Source organism: Trichechus manatus, unplaced genomic scaffold (genome assembly GCF_000243295.1).
Source record: "Trichechus manatus latirostris isolate Lorelei unplaced genomic scaffold, TriManLat1.0 scaffold00107, whole genome shotgun sequence".
NCBI classification, from domain to species: Eukaryota; Metazoa; Chordata; class Mammalia; order Sirenia; family Trichechidae; genus Trichechus; species Trichechus manatus.
In genome coordinates this window covers 9,421,461-9,439,816 of record NW_004444043.1, presented here as the reverse complement: position 1 = coordinate 9,439,816, position 18,356 = coordinate 9,421,461, and the positions used below count along the sequence as shown (strand labels likewise).

Here is an 18,356-nt window from a genome sequence, read left to right as displayed (position 1 = left end):
CTCTCCATTCTCTTTCAGTATTCTCACTCCGTTTGGTGTTCGGCTGAGTTCTTTATCTCTTCATTTGATGTTCTAGGGTTTCAGGATTGTTGATTCTCTCTTTGGCTTAGTTTTTCGGATCTTTGCTGTGGAGGGACGGCGTGGTGCTTCTGCCTAGAGCGCCATCTTGCCGGACTCTCAAATAATTATACTTTTATATATGCAAATAATATTGTGAGAATTCATCATAACATTCTTTTTTTTCCCTTTAAAAATATATTTTTGGTCATTTAAGTTGAGTTTCAATTAGTCTTTAATTTCCATTTAAAATTTACACTTCTCCTAAGGGACACTAATTATGTAGCTTTCTAATGATTGTAACATTGGGCTTTTTGCTAGGGTAGAGCCCACGTGCGTCATGGTTTCTAGGAGTATGAACTGTGTCTGCAACAGTTCTCAGCATGTGGACTATCATAATGTTGGCTGGAGCCAACATCGTCCCAAGTCTGGGATGATTGCATACTCAAGCCTTTAAGCTGGAGATTGATATTCTTGAGTAAAATCACTTCTTTGTGGTAGCAAGAGTTAGCACCTGAGTCGGATTCATTCCATCCTCTAAGTCCAGTAGTCAGTGTTGCATGTTGGATATATGTAAACTCTTCTAGCTTAAGGCAGAAAAATTGACAACTAGTTCCCCCAAACATGAAATAATGTCATTGGTTTACCTACTCTAGTTTGCTGTCTACTAATATAGAGACACAAAGTGCTTAGGAAGATTATTCAACAAATTCAAAATTATACTTCTTAAGTTATTTTTGACGTTTCACAAAGCTTAACAAAATTTGTCCAACTCAGGATTGATTATATGAGCTAAGTAAAATGTTAGATCTGTTTTTGGTTTGACTTATGTTAACTCAACATGATAATACTAGAAAGTTACATTGATCACAGGCTCTGATTGGTAGTTACTTTGGTCTTTAGTTAATGAAACATGGGGAAATTAATTCAATTAACAATTTTTATTGAGTGTCTATCTTATATTTGTATTCTTGATAGACAAAACATTTAAAAACTTAAGGCCTAAGGCAGAGAAATAAGAAAATGAGTCCTTGGGAATAAAGATGGATAGAGCCAGTGATAGAATGTGACCATTCATCTTGCAGATGAGGAAACCATGTTCTGAAAAAATGGGATTATTTTCCCAAGGTATCATTGGCTAGTGGCTGAGCTGGAATAGGAACCTATAGATTTTGATTCTATTGACTGCTTATTCCTTGTTATTAAAAGTAGGATGTCTTTGTAATCCATCTTAGGATAGAAATCTAGACAAAGCAAAACCAGGTCAACGGTATTTGCTTTGAGCTCACTCTCCTGGTTGGAATGTGGCTTAAGCTAATTTTTGTAAGGTGCTACTTCTGTCCGTGATCAGTATTATGAGTAGGTGATCAGGTAGCAGCTTACATGGTACTTAAATAAATCTCCCTAACCTTATTCAAATTGCAACTCAATCCTCTGGTTTTCAAATTTTCCTTTCTTCATTAAAATTCAGGTAAAATATATTCCTTTTCCCAAACTTTTCCAGATTTAATTGATGTTCTACAAAATAGAGGTAACTTTTCTCTAGCTTATTTTTCCTTCCACAAACCTCTAGGCTGTTTATAATCTCTTGTCTTTTCTATGTTTGAATTTTTCGAACAGAACTGCAATGATATTACTGGTAATGATATACTTGGATAGTGAGATACGAGCTTTCTTTAATGTTCAATTTTTAAAAAATGAACTTATATCAACTTTACAAAAGTAATTAAGTAGCTACGTAAAAATAATGGACTTCTTTAAAATAAGTAGTATTAAAGAAATAGCATACTTCTGCGGTGTCATCAATATGTGTCACTCCGCTTCAGTCTTACATGCCTTTTATCATATTGATATCATTTAAAATCTGACATGTAGTATACACGGTGTTATGGATTGAATGCTTCCTCCAAAAAGGTATATTGAAGTCCTAACCCTTGGTACCTATGACCTTAAAATAAGGTCTTTGAAGACGTTATCAGTTAACATAAAGCAATAGCAGAGTAGGGTGGGTTCTAATCCAATATAACTAGTGTCCTTACAAAAAGAGAAGAATAAACACAGAGAACAGACAGTGGGAAGATAGTCATGAGACTGCAGAGTTATGCTGCAGCTGCAAGCCAAGGAACGCCGGGGCTACCAGAAACCAGCAGAGACAAGAAAGGATCTTCCACTAGAGCTTTCTACAGAACATGGCCCTGCGAACACCCTGAATTCAGATTACCAGTCTCCAGAACTATGAGTCAACAAATTTCTGTTCTTATAAACCACCCATTTGTGCCTTGTCATGGCGGCTCCAGGAAACTAATACCTATGGTAACATGCCGTTCACCAATCATGTTAGAGGAATGTTAGGGTAACACCTGAAAGCTATTAATTCCTACCCATAGAGGTGGCTCAGAGAAAGAAGACTAGTTCCAGGTGACCAGGACAATATCTGTTTTGTACATTGCCACATCTGCAGTGCTTAAAATATAGATGCTTAATAAATGATTATTGAATGAACAAATAAATGAATGAAATATATAGACACTACCATTATATTGGAGCCCTGGTAGTGCAGTAGTTAAGAGCTGGGCTGATAACCAAAAGGTCGGCAGTTCAAATCCACCATCTGCTCCTTGGATACCCTATAGGGCAGTTCTACTCTGTCCTATAGGGTCACTATGAGTTGGAATCGACTCGACAGCAATGGGGTTTTTTTGTTTTGTTTTTAATCATTATATTCTTTTTATAAAAGTCATCTAAATGAGGATCAAGCTATCTCTCTATTGCCAGTAAATGGAGAGATGAGATATTCACACCATAACTACTGCTGCACAGATAAAGTAAATCTTGAGGAGGCCCAGAGATGTTCCTTCGATGGGTATGCAAATCTGTGTTCTCACTTAAGGACTAGAAAATTGAGATCATTATAATGTACTATCCATTAAAACTTCTCACTCAGAAGAACACGGTTTTAAAAGGAATGTATTTATCCCATCTCAGATTTTTGGTGTGCTTTTTTTTTTTCCTAAAGCATAACGAGCTTGTCAAGAGTTTCCATGGTGAACATGGGGCACCATGGAAACTGATAGATTTAGCTACACGAAAAGAATAAATAAAATAGGCAGGCATTTATTTGACTGTACAGTGACAACTTCTAGATAGGAGAGGAAAAGTGGCTTCTCATTTAACCCACCTGCCCTGCTCTCTCTGTGCCTCATGAAAATAGGAATTGTTCTCACTGGATCCTTCTGCTGTCCTGTGCAGATTGGTTGTTACTCTCCAGAAAGTCCATTATTCCCACTTTGGTTTCACTTTAGGGTATGCCTGGCGTTACCAGCAATTGTTGGAAACCGTGTAAAAGGTGACTACAACCCACAATGTAGTGACCAAGTGAGTCATGGCAACACTGAATGTGATGTTCTTCTCAGTCTACAGCGATGAGACAATGTCAGAGGACAACTGGAGATGAGCCCCAGGTCCGTCCCATACTAACGAGGTGGACAAGCTAACCTCCCTGAACCTCAGTTTCCCCATCTGTAAAATAGTTAAAATACACTCTCTTCCTACTTTATAGATTCATTGTGAGACTCAAAATGAGCTAATAGGAGAGAAAGCCCTTTAAATACTCAAATTCTATCTCTCAGGAGGGATGGTCTAGCTGCAGGTATAATTACACTAATGTTGTTGGTTGCCATCCGGTCGTTGCCAACTCGTGGTAACCCCATCTGCACAGAGTAGAACTGCTCCATAGGGTTTTCGAGGCTGTGACCTTTTAGAAGTAGATAACCAGGCCTGTCTTCTGAGGTGCCTCTGGAGTCAACCATCAACCTTTCAGTGAGTAGTGGAACACTTAATCGTTTATGTCACCCAGGGACTCCTATTTACTCCTGTTATACTAATAAGGGGACCACAATGTCAAAACTGATCCTGCCGTGTTCCAGTTCTTTGCCTTGAGCAATTACAGCTTTCTGGTATACTGGTCCCATCCAGTTGTTGTTGTTAGTTGACAGTGAGTTGGCTTCATGGCAACCTTATGTATAACAGAACAAAACGTTGCCCAGTTCTGTGCCGTGCTCAGGAATGTTGGTATGTTTGAGTCTATTGTTGTGGCTATTATGTAGTGCCTTCCAACCTAGGGGCTCATCTTCCAGCACTGTATCAGACAATATTCTGTTGTGATCCAAAGATTTTCATTGGCTAATTTTTAGAAGTAGATTGCCAGGCCTTTCTTCCTAGTCTGTCTTTGTCTGGAAGCTCTGATGAAAGCTATCCACCATGGGTGACTCTGATGGTATTTGAAATACTGGTGGCATTGCTCCTAGGATCACAGCAACACACAAGCCTCCACAGTATGACAAACTAACAGATGGGTAGTGGGTCCACCTCATACTCAGGGAGTTTGGAGATCACTTGGCTCCACCTGAAGTGGGGAGAAATGTGATCAAAAGAAATAAAGCTTTTCAATTTTTCTTTACATTTGAAAATTTTCACAATAAAATGTGGAAAAAATAAATAAGTGAAATAAAGTTCTTTCTTACACTCTAGTCCCAGTGAATTATTCATCATTACCACAAGCTTACTACGGCCTCTGATTTTATTTTTTTTTGGTCCCTAAAATATAGACAATGCAGCCTTCTCTTGAAATTCAGCATTTGTGTAAGTCTGATGAGCACCTTCTCTTGTCCAGGCACTGTGGTGAGGGGATATAGTAAGGGCAAGACATGGTCCTTACCCTTAAGGAGCGCACAATCTTTTGAGGAAGATAGACTAGTAATGGAGCAATTATAGTACCCCAGGAACTCAGAGGAGGAACACTTAACACCTGAGAGGAAGAGGAGGTGTAAAGATTTCCTGCATGGGGGCGGAGGAGAGGGGATAATTAAGCTGAAGGGAGAGTGGGTGGTGGAATGAGGTAGTAGGGTGTAAGGTATAAATCCATAGGTGTAAAACAAATTCACAGCATGTGGGAGACTGGAGGGAGAAGAGCCTGAAGTAGCAGTCAGGGCTACCTCATGTAGAGTCCATGCCAAGAAGCGTATCTTTTCTTCTGAAGGAAGTGATGGGTGGGGTGGGCTGGGGTGTGAACTGAAGATGCATTCTGTTGCTAGATTTTGTTTTCAGAAGGTGTGTTGGTGAAGGTTGAGACTCGTCATGACTGATGGGGAATAGTGATACTAGAGCATAGCTGTGAAATACATATTGGACAATAATCTCCAAGGCTGTTTTCGGTTCTAACATGGCAGGTATTTAAACGTGGGCTATAGAAAGAGTTGAAAAATGAAAATTGCTATTTCCCTGTGTCTTTGGAGGCATAATAAATACTATTTGTTACATACTCTACCGTAGGCAAAGCACAGCTTATTAACCAGAAGCTGGCTTGCCATGTGCTTGGGTTATGTTTTAAAGGGGAGTATAAAAGTTCTGCAATTCTTTCTTGCCCCAAATCTCAGTAGCTGTAAGAACATTTTCCTGGGAATTACCAGAATGGGAGTCAATATTGTAGGAGGACCAGCAACTTAAAGAGTCACTTGGTCTGCGAGTGGAGAACTGGGGAGAAGACAAGATGTAGCAGAAAAGCCAGGACTTCCTCACAGGTGGCTGAGCTGGGCTGCCTGTAAGTACAGTGCCCAGAGGTTCTGGATCCTGAGCCTAGTGGCTTGTAACTCAGCTGGGAACGGAAGCAGGACTTTGCTCTGCTGGAAAAAGCTAACCGTTACATGAAGAGGGCTAAGGCCATGACACCTGGAAGGCTATGGTCTTTCCTTCTGTTTAAGGAGATCAACTTTATTTAAACCTACATAATGATCACTCATTTCGTAAACTACACTTCAACATTAATAAACATTACAACGAAATTCCCTAGTGGTGCATGGAAATCTTGATTGATCCAACTAAATTTCTTATCAGTTCTGTTCCCCTTTGTTTCACTTCTGCTCTGACACCAGCTGCACATGTAGTACTTCTTTCTCTGACCCTAACCACCCAGAGCTAGGTCAGATCTCACAAGTTAAAGGGCATAGTCTTCCAGACTGCCAAGTCTGCCTAAGATGTCAAATGTTGGCCACAAGCTTGGGAGTCTCCACACCATCACTTCTGACCTGCTGGCTCCCACTTCTCCCTCAGGTTCGATGATTTACTGGAACAACTCACAGAACTCAGGAAAGTGCTATATTTATGATTACAGTTTTCTTATAGCAAAAAGGATACAAATGAAAAGATATATAGGGCAAGGTCTAGGATGATCCCCAACTTGGAGCTTCTGCATCCCAAAAAGGGATGCACTGCCCTCCCACTTTCATTAATGTCTGTCACCAACCAGGAAGCCCACAGAGCTTCCATGTTTAGAGCCTTTATTGGGAACTTTTTACGTAGGCGTGAGTGATTGAATCATGCTTCCTCCGCTGAGGTTGGGCTGATATCACAAGGTGGGTCTTTCCGGCCTGATCAGGTCCCATGTAAAAGCCATGTCATTAGTGAGATCTGTTAGATAGCTGTGATCTGGAGTCCTCATCAAGGACACTTTAATCACTGGGAGAAATTCCAAGGTTTTAGAGTTGTCTTTCAGGAACCAAGTGCAAAGACCAAATTCTTTGGGTAAAGTTAAATTCTTTACCCTACACCTAGCATGCATGCAAAAGTTGGACAATGAATAAGGAAGACTGAAATAGAATTGATGCTTTTGAATTATGGTGTTGGTGAATATTGTATACACCATGGGCTGCCAAAAGAATGAACAAATCTGTTTTGGAGGAAGTACAGCCAGAATGCTCCTTAGAAGCAAGAATGGCAAGACTTCATCTCACATACTTTGGACGTGTTATCAGGAGGGACCAGTCCCTGGAGAAGGACATCATGCTTGGTAAAGTAGAAGATCAGCAAAAAAGAGGAAGACCCTCAACAAGCTAGACTGACACAGTGGCTACAACAATGGGCTCAAGCATAACAATGATTGTGAGAATGGTACAGAACTGGGCAGTGTTTTACTCTATTGTACATAGGGTCGTGGGAACTGACTCGACAGCACCTACTTACAATACCACATAGCACTTCCATTACCTCAACAAATCACATCCATTGTTTTGTGTAACTTTTCAGTTCTAGCCAGTATATCTACAGGCTTTTCATGATTTTAACTATAGCATAAACACCATTTTTTAAGACTTCACATTATATATATTTTCCACATGGCTTCTTATTTCACCTATTGTTTTTAATAACTGCACAATACAATACCGACTAGATATATGCTAATTCACTAGTCCTCGGTTGTTGGGTATTTGGGTTACTTTCATTAAAAAAAATTGTTAGCTGTGTTTGTTTTAGGAAACCAATATATATTTTGGAAATTTTTAATCAGATCCTCTTTCAAAATAAAGGGCAGACATTTTGATAGCCCTTTTAGTGGCATAGTGGTTAAGAGCTATGGCTGCTAACTAAAAGGTTGGCGGTTGGAATCCACCAGGCACTCCTTGGAAACCCTATGGGGCAGTTCTACTTTGTCCTATAGGGTCGCTATTAGTCAGAATTGACTCAACGACAACGGGTTTGGTTTCTTTTGGTTCTTTTCTTTTGTGAGGTTTGTGGGTACAGGCCTTGGCTGAGAGAGTGTCTCCAGTGTGCCTGCCGGCCGTTTAGGATGACAAGGGAAGTGTGGTCTGCAGAATCAAGAGAAAGTGACAGGGAAAGTGGTGAAGTCTCCAAGATGCAACGCAGTGACCTCAGCTTCAAGGACTCCTAATTCTGAGTCCTTGGTAGGGTACGCAACTGTCTTAGTTTGCTTGGGAGTGAGAGGTTTGCTAAAACCAAGAAAGTCCCTAGTAACAGGGATAATTTGGTCACTATGAAACCAAACCAATGTGTCTGTGCCTAGCGTGCAAGGAGCCAATCTCTCAGATGCTGGTTTTGAGAGGAAAAAAGAGTTGATTTTGCAGGCTAGCAAGCGGGAACTCAGAGGTCTCGACCTCAGATTGAGTTCCTCAATTTGAGGAAGTATTTACATTTTATAGTTTTGGGGAATTATACATATTCATATAGGGGTGGAGGAAGGCAGGTGAGCAGGATCAGGAAGTTCTACATATTCATAGTTTCTATTGATTATTTATTACGGGGCAGGGCTAAGACTTGGCATGGACAGCTGCCGAGGGACTCTTCACTTTGAAATGGGCTCGGCTACTGCAGATGACGTATGTCTGGTGATTTTGGTTCTTTGATATAAGTCTTTTCATTCCTTGGCATGAGTTCGCTTGTGTTATTGAGCATGCGTGGTGGCCCGGGGTCGTCTGTAGATCATCTTTGTCTGTTCTACACATGTCTGACCACTCTGAGCTGGTTAGATCTGGATCTGTCCGGGGCGTTCCAGAGAGCCTGCAAAACAACTTAGAGGAAGTGAGTGACGTGATGGAGAGGTGACTGGGAGTGGCCTGATAACTGGTGGAGTACTAATTAATTAGGTGTCTTCTGCCTCTGGGGTCCCTTAACAACTAGATGTTGGTTCAGGGGAGGCAAAGGAACTGAGAAGGCAATGCATCGTTTGCATGAGCCAGGTCTGTGCAATTAAAGTAGCATTTCAGAAAAAGTCTGCTCATTCACTGCAATGAAACCATCAATCTTTATGCAGAAGCCAAAAAAGATATTTATCCCAGGTTATTACTTTGCTCACAAAGAAGCCGTTCATTTATTTATTCAACAAATATATATGGACCACTAGGCCCTGTACTAGGCATGAGACAAGTTCCTTGCCTTGTAGTGTTTCCATTAATCGTGTGTCTGTGTGTGTGTGTGTGTGTGTGTGTGTGTGTGTGTGTGTGTGTGTGTATTTGGGGAGGGGAGAGGCAGATAATAAACAAGAAATAAATGAGAAAACTTCAGATACTGATAAATGCTATGGCAAAAATAAGATGTGTTATGGTAGAAACTGCAAGGGGTGGGTGCCACTAGCTTGCTGGTTAGGGATGGTTACTCTGAAGAGCTGAAATTTGAGGCAAGCCAGTGATGAGAAGAGCCAGCCTGGTGAAGATACACTGGAGAGCAGCAGGGGCAGAAACAGCAGCACCTGCGAAGGCTCTGGGCAGAAACCAGCTAGCCGTGCCGGAGAATTTAGTAAAGGACTCTGTGGCTATAGTGTAGGCAAAGAATGCTGAGCTAGCGCCAACGTTAGCAATGACCCAGTGTAAACTCCATTTTCACAAATGAGAATCGTAAGGATACTGAGACCCACATGCCTTGTCCATAGTTTCTTGATTCCTAATCCATTACTCTTTCCACCTAGCCATGCCAAACCACCATTCCTCAGTACTTGGTTTGGAGACTTCAATTTCTCTTCTTGTAGAACTGGAAGTAAATCAAAGAGGTTTATTTATTTTAGACATGAGAAAAATTACATTGGAATTGTTTGTGGACAGACTGATGGGTCAAAACATTGGCCCCCAGTAAGGTTCTGTAAGACATGTTTCCTGAACACCAATGTGGAAGACATATGTATTCTGCATCCGGTGGGAACTGAAAGTGAAATTAGTCAACAAGGAAGTCAACCCTAACTGACCTTTCACCAGACTTTGAACTTCGGCAAGTTCAGACCCTTTGGGTGCTACAGGAGGAAGAAGTCCAAGGTTTGGCCACAAATGGTCCGAAGAGTTCAAAGGGCAGAGAAAGCAGGTAAACGCACCTGTAAGCTTCCCAACTAGAGAAGGGGGGAGGGGGGCTGGGGGACAGGAGGCAAAAGCAAATTTCGGATCCAGTTAAAGGTACGGGGCTGGAATCATTGACTCTTCAAGCTCCTTCCTTCATCTCTGGCCCTCTGGCTGGGTGACTCAGCCAGGGTGAGTTAACTGCAACGTAAGCACTGTGGTTTTGGAAACTCAAAGAGTTAACATCAAAAACTAACACAGTGGAGGAGAGAAAGACCACACCCCATGAGGGCGCAGAGCCAACTCGAGGGAGAGAAATCCTATTGGCACTGAGGAGGCAGGGAGCCAGCCCCTGGGCGCGGCCTGCAGGGGGCTGGCGATAGTCCCAGGAAGCCGGGTCAGTATTGAGGCCTGTGGCAGTGCCCGCTTGGTCGCCGCTCGCCTCCGCAGGGAGCCCTCGCTGTGCTTCCGCCGGGTGCATCCTCCTCCGTCCGCGGACCCCGCGCTGTGCACCCTGCTGACATGTGCGCCTCCCAGATGCCGCCCCTGGCGCATATCTTCCGAGGGACCTTCGTCCACTCCACCTGGACCTGTCCCATGGAGGTGCTGCGAGATCACCTCCTCGGTGTGAGTGACAACGGCAAAGTAAGTGGGTGCGGGCGTCGCGGGGTCTGGCGCACCCCGACGGCCGAGCGGCGGGGCAGGTAGGAGGGACCAGTGCGGTGCGCTGCGGCGCACAGAGCTCGCGGGGTGAGGAGCGAGCCCTGCAGCTTTCGAGCTGAACTTGAGCGTTTCGCTCTCCGGAACGCAAGGAGAACCCGCCTGCTGAGTTCGTGGTCTGGCTCGGGAGTAAGGTGTTCTCAGAAGCCGGGAGCAGTGGAGTGCTCACATCTGCGACTGGATCGACGGCCGTCCAGACTGCCAGGGAAGGGGGAGATTATGCTCCCCAGATCTTAAGAGATCGTTAATAAACCAGAACCTTGCTTCATTCATCTCTGTATCTCCGGAGCCTGGCACAGTGCCTGGCACAGGGTAGGCGGTCTGTAAATTTGGTTGAATTTATTGTGAAAGAAAATTAACAGAGGAGAGGGGTCATTTGATGAATGTGGTTTAGCCATAGACTAAGCAAAGAAATGATTTCGTCCACCTGATCATTCAACAGAGAGTATGTACTAATAATGATTGAGGCTAACCAACTTGACTAGAAAGGATAGTCCAAGAGAAATTCTCTCTCTCTCTCCCTCTCACACACACACATACACATACACTCACAAACCATAGCCATTTGCATCAAAGCAAGCAGTTCCATTTTAGGGTTCAAAATGTCTCCTAGGAGTGCATCTTTTGCACTTCCTTTTCCAAAATCAGGATTTCAACAACCCACATAGGTAACTTGATGTCTAATATTTACTATTCCATACACGCAGAGAGCGACTGTATCTGCAGTAGCCTGGCCAGTTTTATAAGTGAAGCCATTCCATTTTCAGAAGAAAAAAAATAAATATGGGGATGGGATATTGTCGAGCTGTTTCCCAACTAACTGATGGTTTGGTTAGGAAGAGTGCACGTGCTTGGGATTTGTCAGGTTGAAGATTCTATTCCTGACTAAAGATGCCTCTGAGCCAGTGACAATTTTGAATCGTGACTTGTATGGGGGGCGGGGAGTAACTAAACCCTTTTTTTTTTAAAGTGCTTTTAAAAAATACTCTATCGGTGCATCTTCAGGGCACCTGCCGTTGTGTTTCTTAGGTGATGGAACTCTCAGAGCTCCCCCAAATGCGGAGACGCCAATAAACCCGGAAACTGAGGAACTCTCAGGCTTAGGCCAAGTCCCAGGAAGCAGAGGAATGGAGATTGCTAAATTGGTGAAGGATGAGAGGTGTTAGCCTACTTACAAGGGGCTGTTCAACTCCTGGGCTTCTTTTTTAAAATTAATTTCCAATATCCAGAATTTTTAATGGGAGCGTAGCAGGCAAGAGAGTGGGTTGGGGGACTGACTTTAACCAGGGGAGACAGGCGAGAAAAGGAAGCCATTTATCTAGAAAATTACCTTTGCTGGGGGTTGTACTTAAGAAGAATAGGAGAGTGTCCCGAACATGCAATTAGTAGTTCAGTCAGGGAGTCTCTTCCTAAATAGAGAGCATACTGAGGTTATAAATTTAGAAAACATGCCATTCCCCCACAAGATAAAATTAACTGGGAATTGAATACAAAGGTGAGGTAATCAAATAGCTTAGATTTAGGGCATCACACTCCCCAGTCAGTGAATTGCTAACTGGGTATTGCTCTCTCTTGGTGCAAGACAGCAGGTTCCTGACTGCGTGTAAAGGGAGGGCATGCCATACCTATTTCAAGACTTGATTTCCTTCATCTTGAAACGGGGAATACCTCACCTTTAGAGATGCTATGATAAGTATTTTATTCATTTTAAAATTTCCAAGGTTCTAAAGAGAAAACAGTTTGTCCATGAGATAAGTAGATGCACTAAATAAATAAATAATGAATGTGCTGAGCCATTGTGATCTTTAAATCTTTATTGAGCTCCTAAAGCAATTCTCATCCACCACGCACTCCGGCAGTTCTACTCTGTCTTGTAGGGTCACAATGAGTCGGAATCGACTCGATGGCAATGAGTTTGGTTTTGTTTTTTTATAAAGCTGTTCTCAAATGTTGACATAAATCAAACATCTTGGGGCAAGGGGTAAGGGAAGAGAAGCTTGTTAAAATGCTGATTCTTGGGCCTCGTCCTCAGAAAGTCTGAATCTGTAGGCCTGGAGTGAGCCCAGGAAGTGGTATTCTGACAAGTATCCCAGGAGAATAAGAAGGGGGTACTGTGGGTGGATCACATTTTGAATGACCATAACAGGTAGGTTGTGTGATGGGACAAGTTGTGTGTGATCTGGGGGCCTCCGTTCTCCATTTCAAGCCCAAGTTTGGGGTAGCCTCTCAGAAAGAAGGGACATGACTGTCCTTCCTCTCCTTTCTAGACCTCATCCTCCATTCCATATAACTTCATTTTAACCCAGAGGATTATAATGACCAAGTACTTTTAACTCATTCGGATAAAGCTGATTCAAATTTAGGTTAATTTTTAGAAATTCTCCATAGTCAACATTTTAGTATTGGTCATTTTGAATTCAAAGTTAGTTTATCTACTGAACTGGCATGTAGCTTTTAAAAATAAATACTCCAGCATGTGTACTTTATTTGTAAATATTTAAATAATTGTGAGGCACTGTTTGTTCAGATATTACTAAATTACCTGATTCTTCCCACATACAAAAGGGCCAGGTTAACTTTAAAGACACAAAGATGCCTTGTGGGTCTTTAAATGCACGTTTACCCAGAAGCAAGAGAAAGGGAGAAAATCATTTTGGAGGTAGTGCTCTGGGGTGGCAGAGTCCCTAAGTGGTGCAAATGGTTAACATGATTGGCTGCTAACCCAAAGGCTGGAGGTTTGAGTTTGCCCAAAGGAACCTCAGAAGAAAGGCCTGGTGATCTACATCCAAAAACTCAACCATTGAAAATCCTATGGAGCACAGTTCTACTCTGACCCACATGGGGCCACAGGTTTTTATTTTTATTATTTATTTATTTATTTTGCCCTGGGGTGGCAGGAGCAAGTCCTGTGGAGATACAGAGACCTGGGTTCAAATCAGAGCCTCTACCACTTACCTGCTTTGTGACCTTGGGCAAGACAATTAACCTCTCTGAGCCTCAATTTCCTCATTTGTAGAATCAGAATAAAAATGAATGAATGAAAATGCCTGGCACTTAGTGAGTGCTCAACACATACTACATTCATTCTGTCCCTTTCCTTCCGTTTGCCCTTAGCAAATCCTTAACTCTTACTGCAGCATTTTTGCTTATTTCCACATGGTGGCACTCATATAGGCCAAGCAATGCAGCAGGAAGCCATGGCCTGGGATGGACTGTGGGGAAAGACAGGAGAATCAGGAATTGGGAATGACCCGTCAGGGAGCCCTGGTGGTGTTGTGGTTAAGAGCTCAGCTGCTAAACAAAATGTTGGCAGTTCAAATCTCCCAGCTGCTCCTTGGAAACCCCATGGGGGCAGTTCTACTCTGTCATATTATATAGGGTCACTGTGAGTTGGAACCGACTTGAAGGCACCCAACAACAATAACAACAGGACCTGTCAGAACTTGAACGAATCTGGAGGTGGAGGGAAAGCCTTCCTGAGGAAGTGACCTTTAAAGTGTGATCTAAAGAGGAAGTAGAAGTTAGCTAGGTAAAGGAGGCAGGATTGGAGGTTGGGAAGAGCCTTCTAGGCAGAGGGAATGGCTTTACAAAGGCTCTAGGGTAGGAAAGAATGAAAGGATCAGTGTAGCTAAAGTCCAAAGTGTGAGGAAGGGTAACACAAGGTGAGGGAGGTAGGACAGGCAGGCAGGGCGGGATCAAGAAAGATGCCTTGATGGTAGGCAGGGCGAGGGGCCTTATACCATGATTAGATTTTGCGTTTTTAAAACACCATTCTAGCTTCAGGATAAAGAATACATTGGAGGAGGATTGAGCACAGGTAAGGAGATCAGCTAGGAGGCTGCTGCAGTAGTTTAGAGGAGATGGGTTGGAGAAGCAGTGTTGCGGTGTAGTAGTTAAGACATGAACTCTTAAGAATGCTTTAATTACTTGTTCGTTGCTAATTTGATTCCAACTCGTGGCGACCCCATGAGTTACCGAGTAGAACTGAGCTCCATAGGGCTTTCTTGGCTGACATCTTTATGGAATCAGATCACCAGGCCTTTCTTCTGAATGCAAGCGTTTGTGCAACCAAGGGCCTTTACTTGCATACAATTTCATTTAAATTGATTAACGCTCCTACTCACATGTACATAAAGAAAGAAAAGTAGAAATATCTAATACTGCCTAGCAAGCACAGGATGTTGCGCAAATAGTATAGATGCTCAGTAAATATTTATTGAATGAATATTTATTGAATGAATGTTCTGCAAAATTATAGTGATTTTGCACAGTTTGTCTTAATCTTTGTTTAGGCTATTTCTAAAAAGTATTTGTGTGTACCTGAGAAAGTACAATGCTACATGTAATTTTAGTCTTGTCTCAGGAGGGATTTTTACTACACAAAATATAGCTGTTCAGAAGTTGTTTTTTCTGTTGATTAAATCCACTCTGGTTTGAAAACGATGTTACTTTTAAGAGGTTTTTGCTTTATGTCAAAACATAGAAATGGGATGTTACTTTTTTGCACTCTGTTACCTATAAATATTTTATGCCTTTAACCGTTTGTTTGACAAATAGTGAGTACCTACTGTTATGGATTGAACTGTGTTCCCAAAAAATATGTGTTGTGATTCCTAACCACTCTACTTGTGGATGTAATCGCATTTGAGACTAGGATTTTCTTTATTATGTTAACAAGGCCATATCAGTACATGGTGTGTCTTAAGCCAGTCACCTTTGAGATATGAATCAAGCTGATTAGACAGAGAGAAGGAAGCGGAGGTGGGAAGATGGATGCCAAGCCCCATGAAGATCACCCAGGAAAAGAAGCCGAAAAGAGGCAAGGACCTTCCTCCAGAGCCGACAGAGACAGAAAGCCTTCCTCTAGAGCTGGCACCCTGAATTTGGACTTGTAGCCTCCTAACTGTGAGAAAACAAATTTCTGTTCGTTAACCCACCCACTTGTAGTATTTTTGTTATAGCAGCACTAGAGAACTGAGACACGTGTTCAGTATACTAAAGAACAGGTCTCCATGTCCAGCGACTCAGTCACAAGTAACACAGTCAACTACAGTGAAATAGAGATTCACTGTGTACAGCCAAATGCTCGGTATTACAGGGTAAAGGTTGTACTTCAAACATAACTCCATCTGTGGATAAAATTACTATAGGGAACACAGAGCTCAGAGAAATGAAGTGACTTGCCCAGTGGGATACAGGTAGGAAGGAGTGGAGTTGACATTTGAATCCACATGTATCCTCTCCAGAGTTTATTTTCTCTCTGAATTTGATTTAAAGACTCTGGTTACGATGTCAGCCACCTGAGCACTTAGCATTCTCTCAGCCCTACCTTCTTTGTTGCTGTGCCTTTAAGTTTTAGGTAGCAGACCCATCCTTTGCTTTGGGATGATGCACATTCTGCATTCTGCGGCTGTGCCCAAGATCTCCTACAATTTCTAATATTCACCTCCCGTTCCTTTCCTGTTGAAACTGTACCACCGCTTTCTTGGTCTTTCCCTTCAGTCCTGTTTGCTGCACTCTCACCAATGAAGCTTTCTATTTATTTATTTATTTTGTATGGTAAAAATATATATGACAAGACATTTGCCATTCCCATTTTTACCTGTACAATTCATTGACATTAATTACATTCACCGTGTTGTACATCACCACTATCGTTCCCAATGTTATTTATCACCCATAACAGAAACTGAGTGCCCCTAAGCAACAACTCCCCTTTTTCCCTCCTGCCTACCCCTGGTTATTCTTTTTGTTACATGCCCATCCAGTCAGTTTCAACTCAGAGTAGAACTGGCCCATAGGGTTTTCAAGGCTGTGATCTTTACAGAAGCAGATCACCAGGTCTTTCTCCCACGGAGCTGCTGGGTGGGATTAAACTGCCAACCTTTTGGTTAATAGCCGAGTGCTTAACTGTTGTGCCACCAGGGCTCTTTCCACTGCTGGTAACCACTAATAAACTTTGGTCTCTATACATCTGCTTGTTTTCAGCACCCACAAAACTCAGAGTCTGGAAGGACCCGCAATTCCACAGCCTTTCCACAACCCCAAACTTTCCCAAACAATGCAAAAATGGTGGCTCTTAATCTTATCAATAGTCATAAATCTGAATTTACAAAAACTGATTGAGGGAGGATAAACATGTAGTTTGCAGAAGAGTTGACAAGAGGTATCTTTAATAAACTGATAGATTCAAAAGGGACCTCAGAGTCTTCTAATCCTATTTAACTTGTCATCCCTTAATCTCTCCCTGCCCCCAATTGTTCCAATGTCTGCATGTGGGTTTTTCTATGGAGAAAAAAAAAAGGCCATCCAGCCTTTATTTAAATACAGGGTTAATGTACCAGAATGTATCGATCTACCCCAATTTGGTGCAAATAATGTTGCTTTTTTGGTCATTTCTCAAATTTCTCAATTTTTTAAAAAATCCCTTGTAGCTCCCCATTACCCAAAACCGGTTTCCGTCAAGTTGATTCTGACTCATGGAGACCCCGTGTGTGTCAGAGTTGAACTTTGCTCTGTAGGGTTTTCAGTGGCCGATTTTTGGGAAGAAGATCACCTTTCTTGCAAAGTGCCTCTGGGTGGAATCGAACCTCCAACCTTTCCTGCCCTTGCCAGCTGTTTGCCCAGCCTTCCGTATTGTTTTATGCCTCCATGCCTTTGTCCTTGCTCCTCCTTCATCCTCCATTTGCTGGATCAGTATGTACTTATGTCAAGACTCAGTTCAAGTGTCACCTCCCTTCCATTCACAGGTAGAACTGACCCTTGCTCGTTTGTGCTCCTCTGTGCCCCATTTTCTACTGGACACCTCTTTACGGCTCTTACTTGATCCCATCCATCTGCCCCATAACCTAATCTTGAAGGCGGGGCCATGACTTTTTCATCTTCGTGTCCACACCTTCTAGCACATGCTAGACCCTCAGATGAATATTTGTTGGATAAATGGTGCTTGGATTTTTTTTCACCACAGAGTGGAAAAGTTCACTTTTGGAGTTAGCAAAATGTTTAGCTGCTAAAAATTATCTTCTAAATAATCAATTGTTTGAATAAGAACTCTGGGCTTTTTATAATCTAGATGCTTGATACTAAGTATTTGGTTCTGGGGAGCTGTGATTAGCTTCACGACCTGGTGAGTAATTAAGAACCCCGGAAGATTAGATTTTAATTAAAACCCTGCAACCTCATGATGTTCTCAAGAGCTTTTAACTTGGACTATGCTACAGACGTGGAATAATGTAGATTATAAAGGCATGCTTACTCCCCTGGGTTTTGTACTATGGTTTGTTAAGTGTTTGCATCTTTAAAACATGGTAATTTACTTGAAATGTTGCTCGTAAATTGCTACTTACAATTTACAGTCCTGGAACATGGTAGCCCCTCAGTAAATAATAGCTCTTATTATCCTTCACAGGTTTCTTATAGTACTTTGCATAGCACTTTTGCACAAAGTAAGCATTCAATAAATGCTTTTGAATGAAAGAATGAAAAGAATGGACTAGTATGCTTTGTACACCATCTAGTATGCTTTGTACACCATTTCTTTTCATGCACATATAGTCCTGGTAGAGTAGAGAAGAAATACTTAACATTCTTGGCTAGTTGTAACCAGTAAATTTGAGGGTACAACAGAAAAAGTAACATTGTTAAATTGTTTTCTTTTTGTCGATGTCTCAGGTCTCATGGAAACTTTAATCCTTTTTTAAAGTGGAAAAGGTGGAAGCCAGTCTAGGCCCCCAGTTCAGTGCAGACATGCGGACCTTCTCATCTTTCAGCATTGTGTAGACTCAATGGCCCTATAGAGTTAGTGGACTTGGAGCTCATCAAACTGCTAATAGCCGATGAAGAGCAAAGACTTCAGTTTGCTATGGATAAAATGATGAGCAAAAGAGATACAGTTCTTGCCTTATTTGCATTCAGAGTCAATAATCCAGTGAGTAGGAATGAGTATATTATTTCTACGAAAGAAAAATG

The 18,356-nt window shown here is 42.1% G+C and overlaps 1 protein-coding gene across 4 annotated transcripts in view; it reads left to right on the top strand.

Annotated features, from left to right (window-relative positions):
• Window positions 1–9,610: 9,610 nt before the first annotated feature.
• The window catches only part of GDA (guanine deaminase), a 74,124-nt gene continuing 65,378 nt past the window's right edge, over window positions 9,611–18,356 (top strand). Inside the window, exon 1 of one of the 4 annotated variants that reach the window (XM_023737755.1) lies at window positions 9,611–9,696. Coding sequence is in view for 2 of the 4 variants with exons in the window: in XM_004383293.2 (XP_004383350.1) it covers window positions 10,191–10,313 (123 nt within the window). In the remaining 2 variants the exon portion in view is untranslated. Of the gene's footprint in view, window positions 9,697–9,773; window positions 10,314–18,356 lie in introns of those variants that run through there. The other 3 variants (XM_004383293.2, XM_023737749.1, XM_023737754.1) reach the window with 3 other exon arrangements.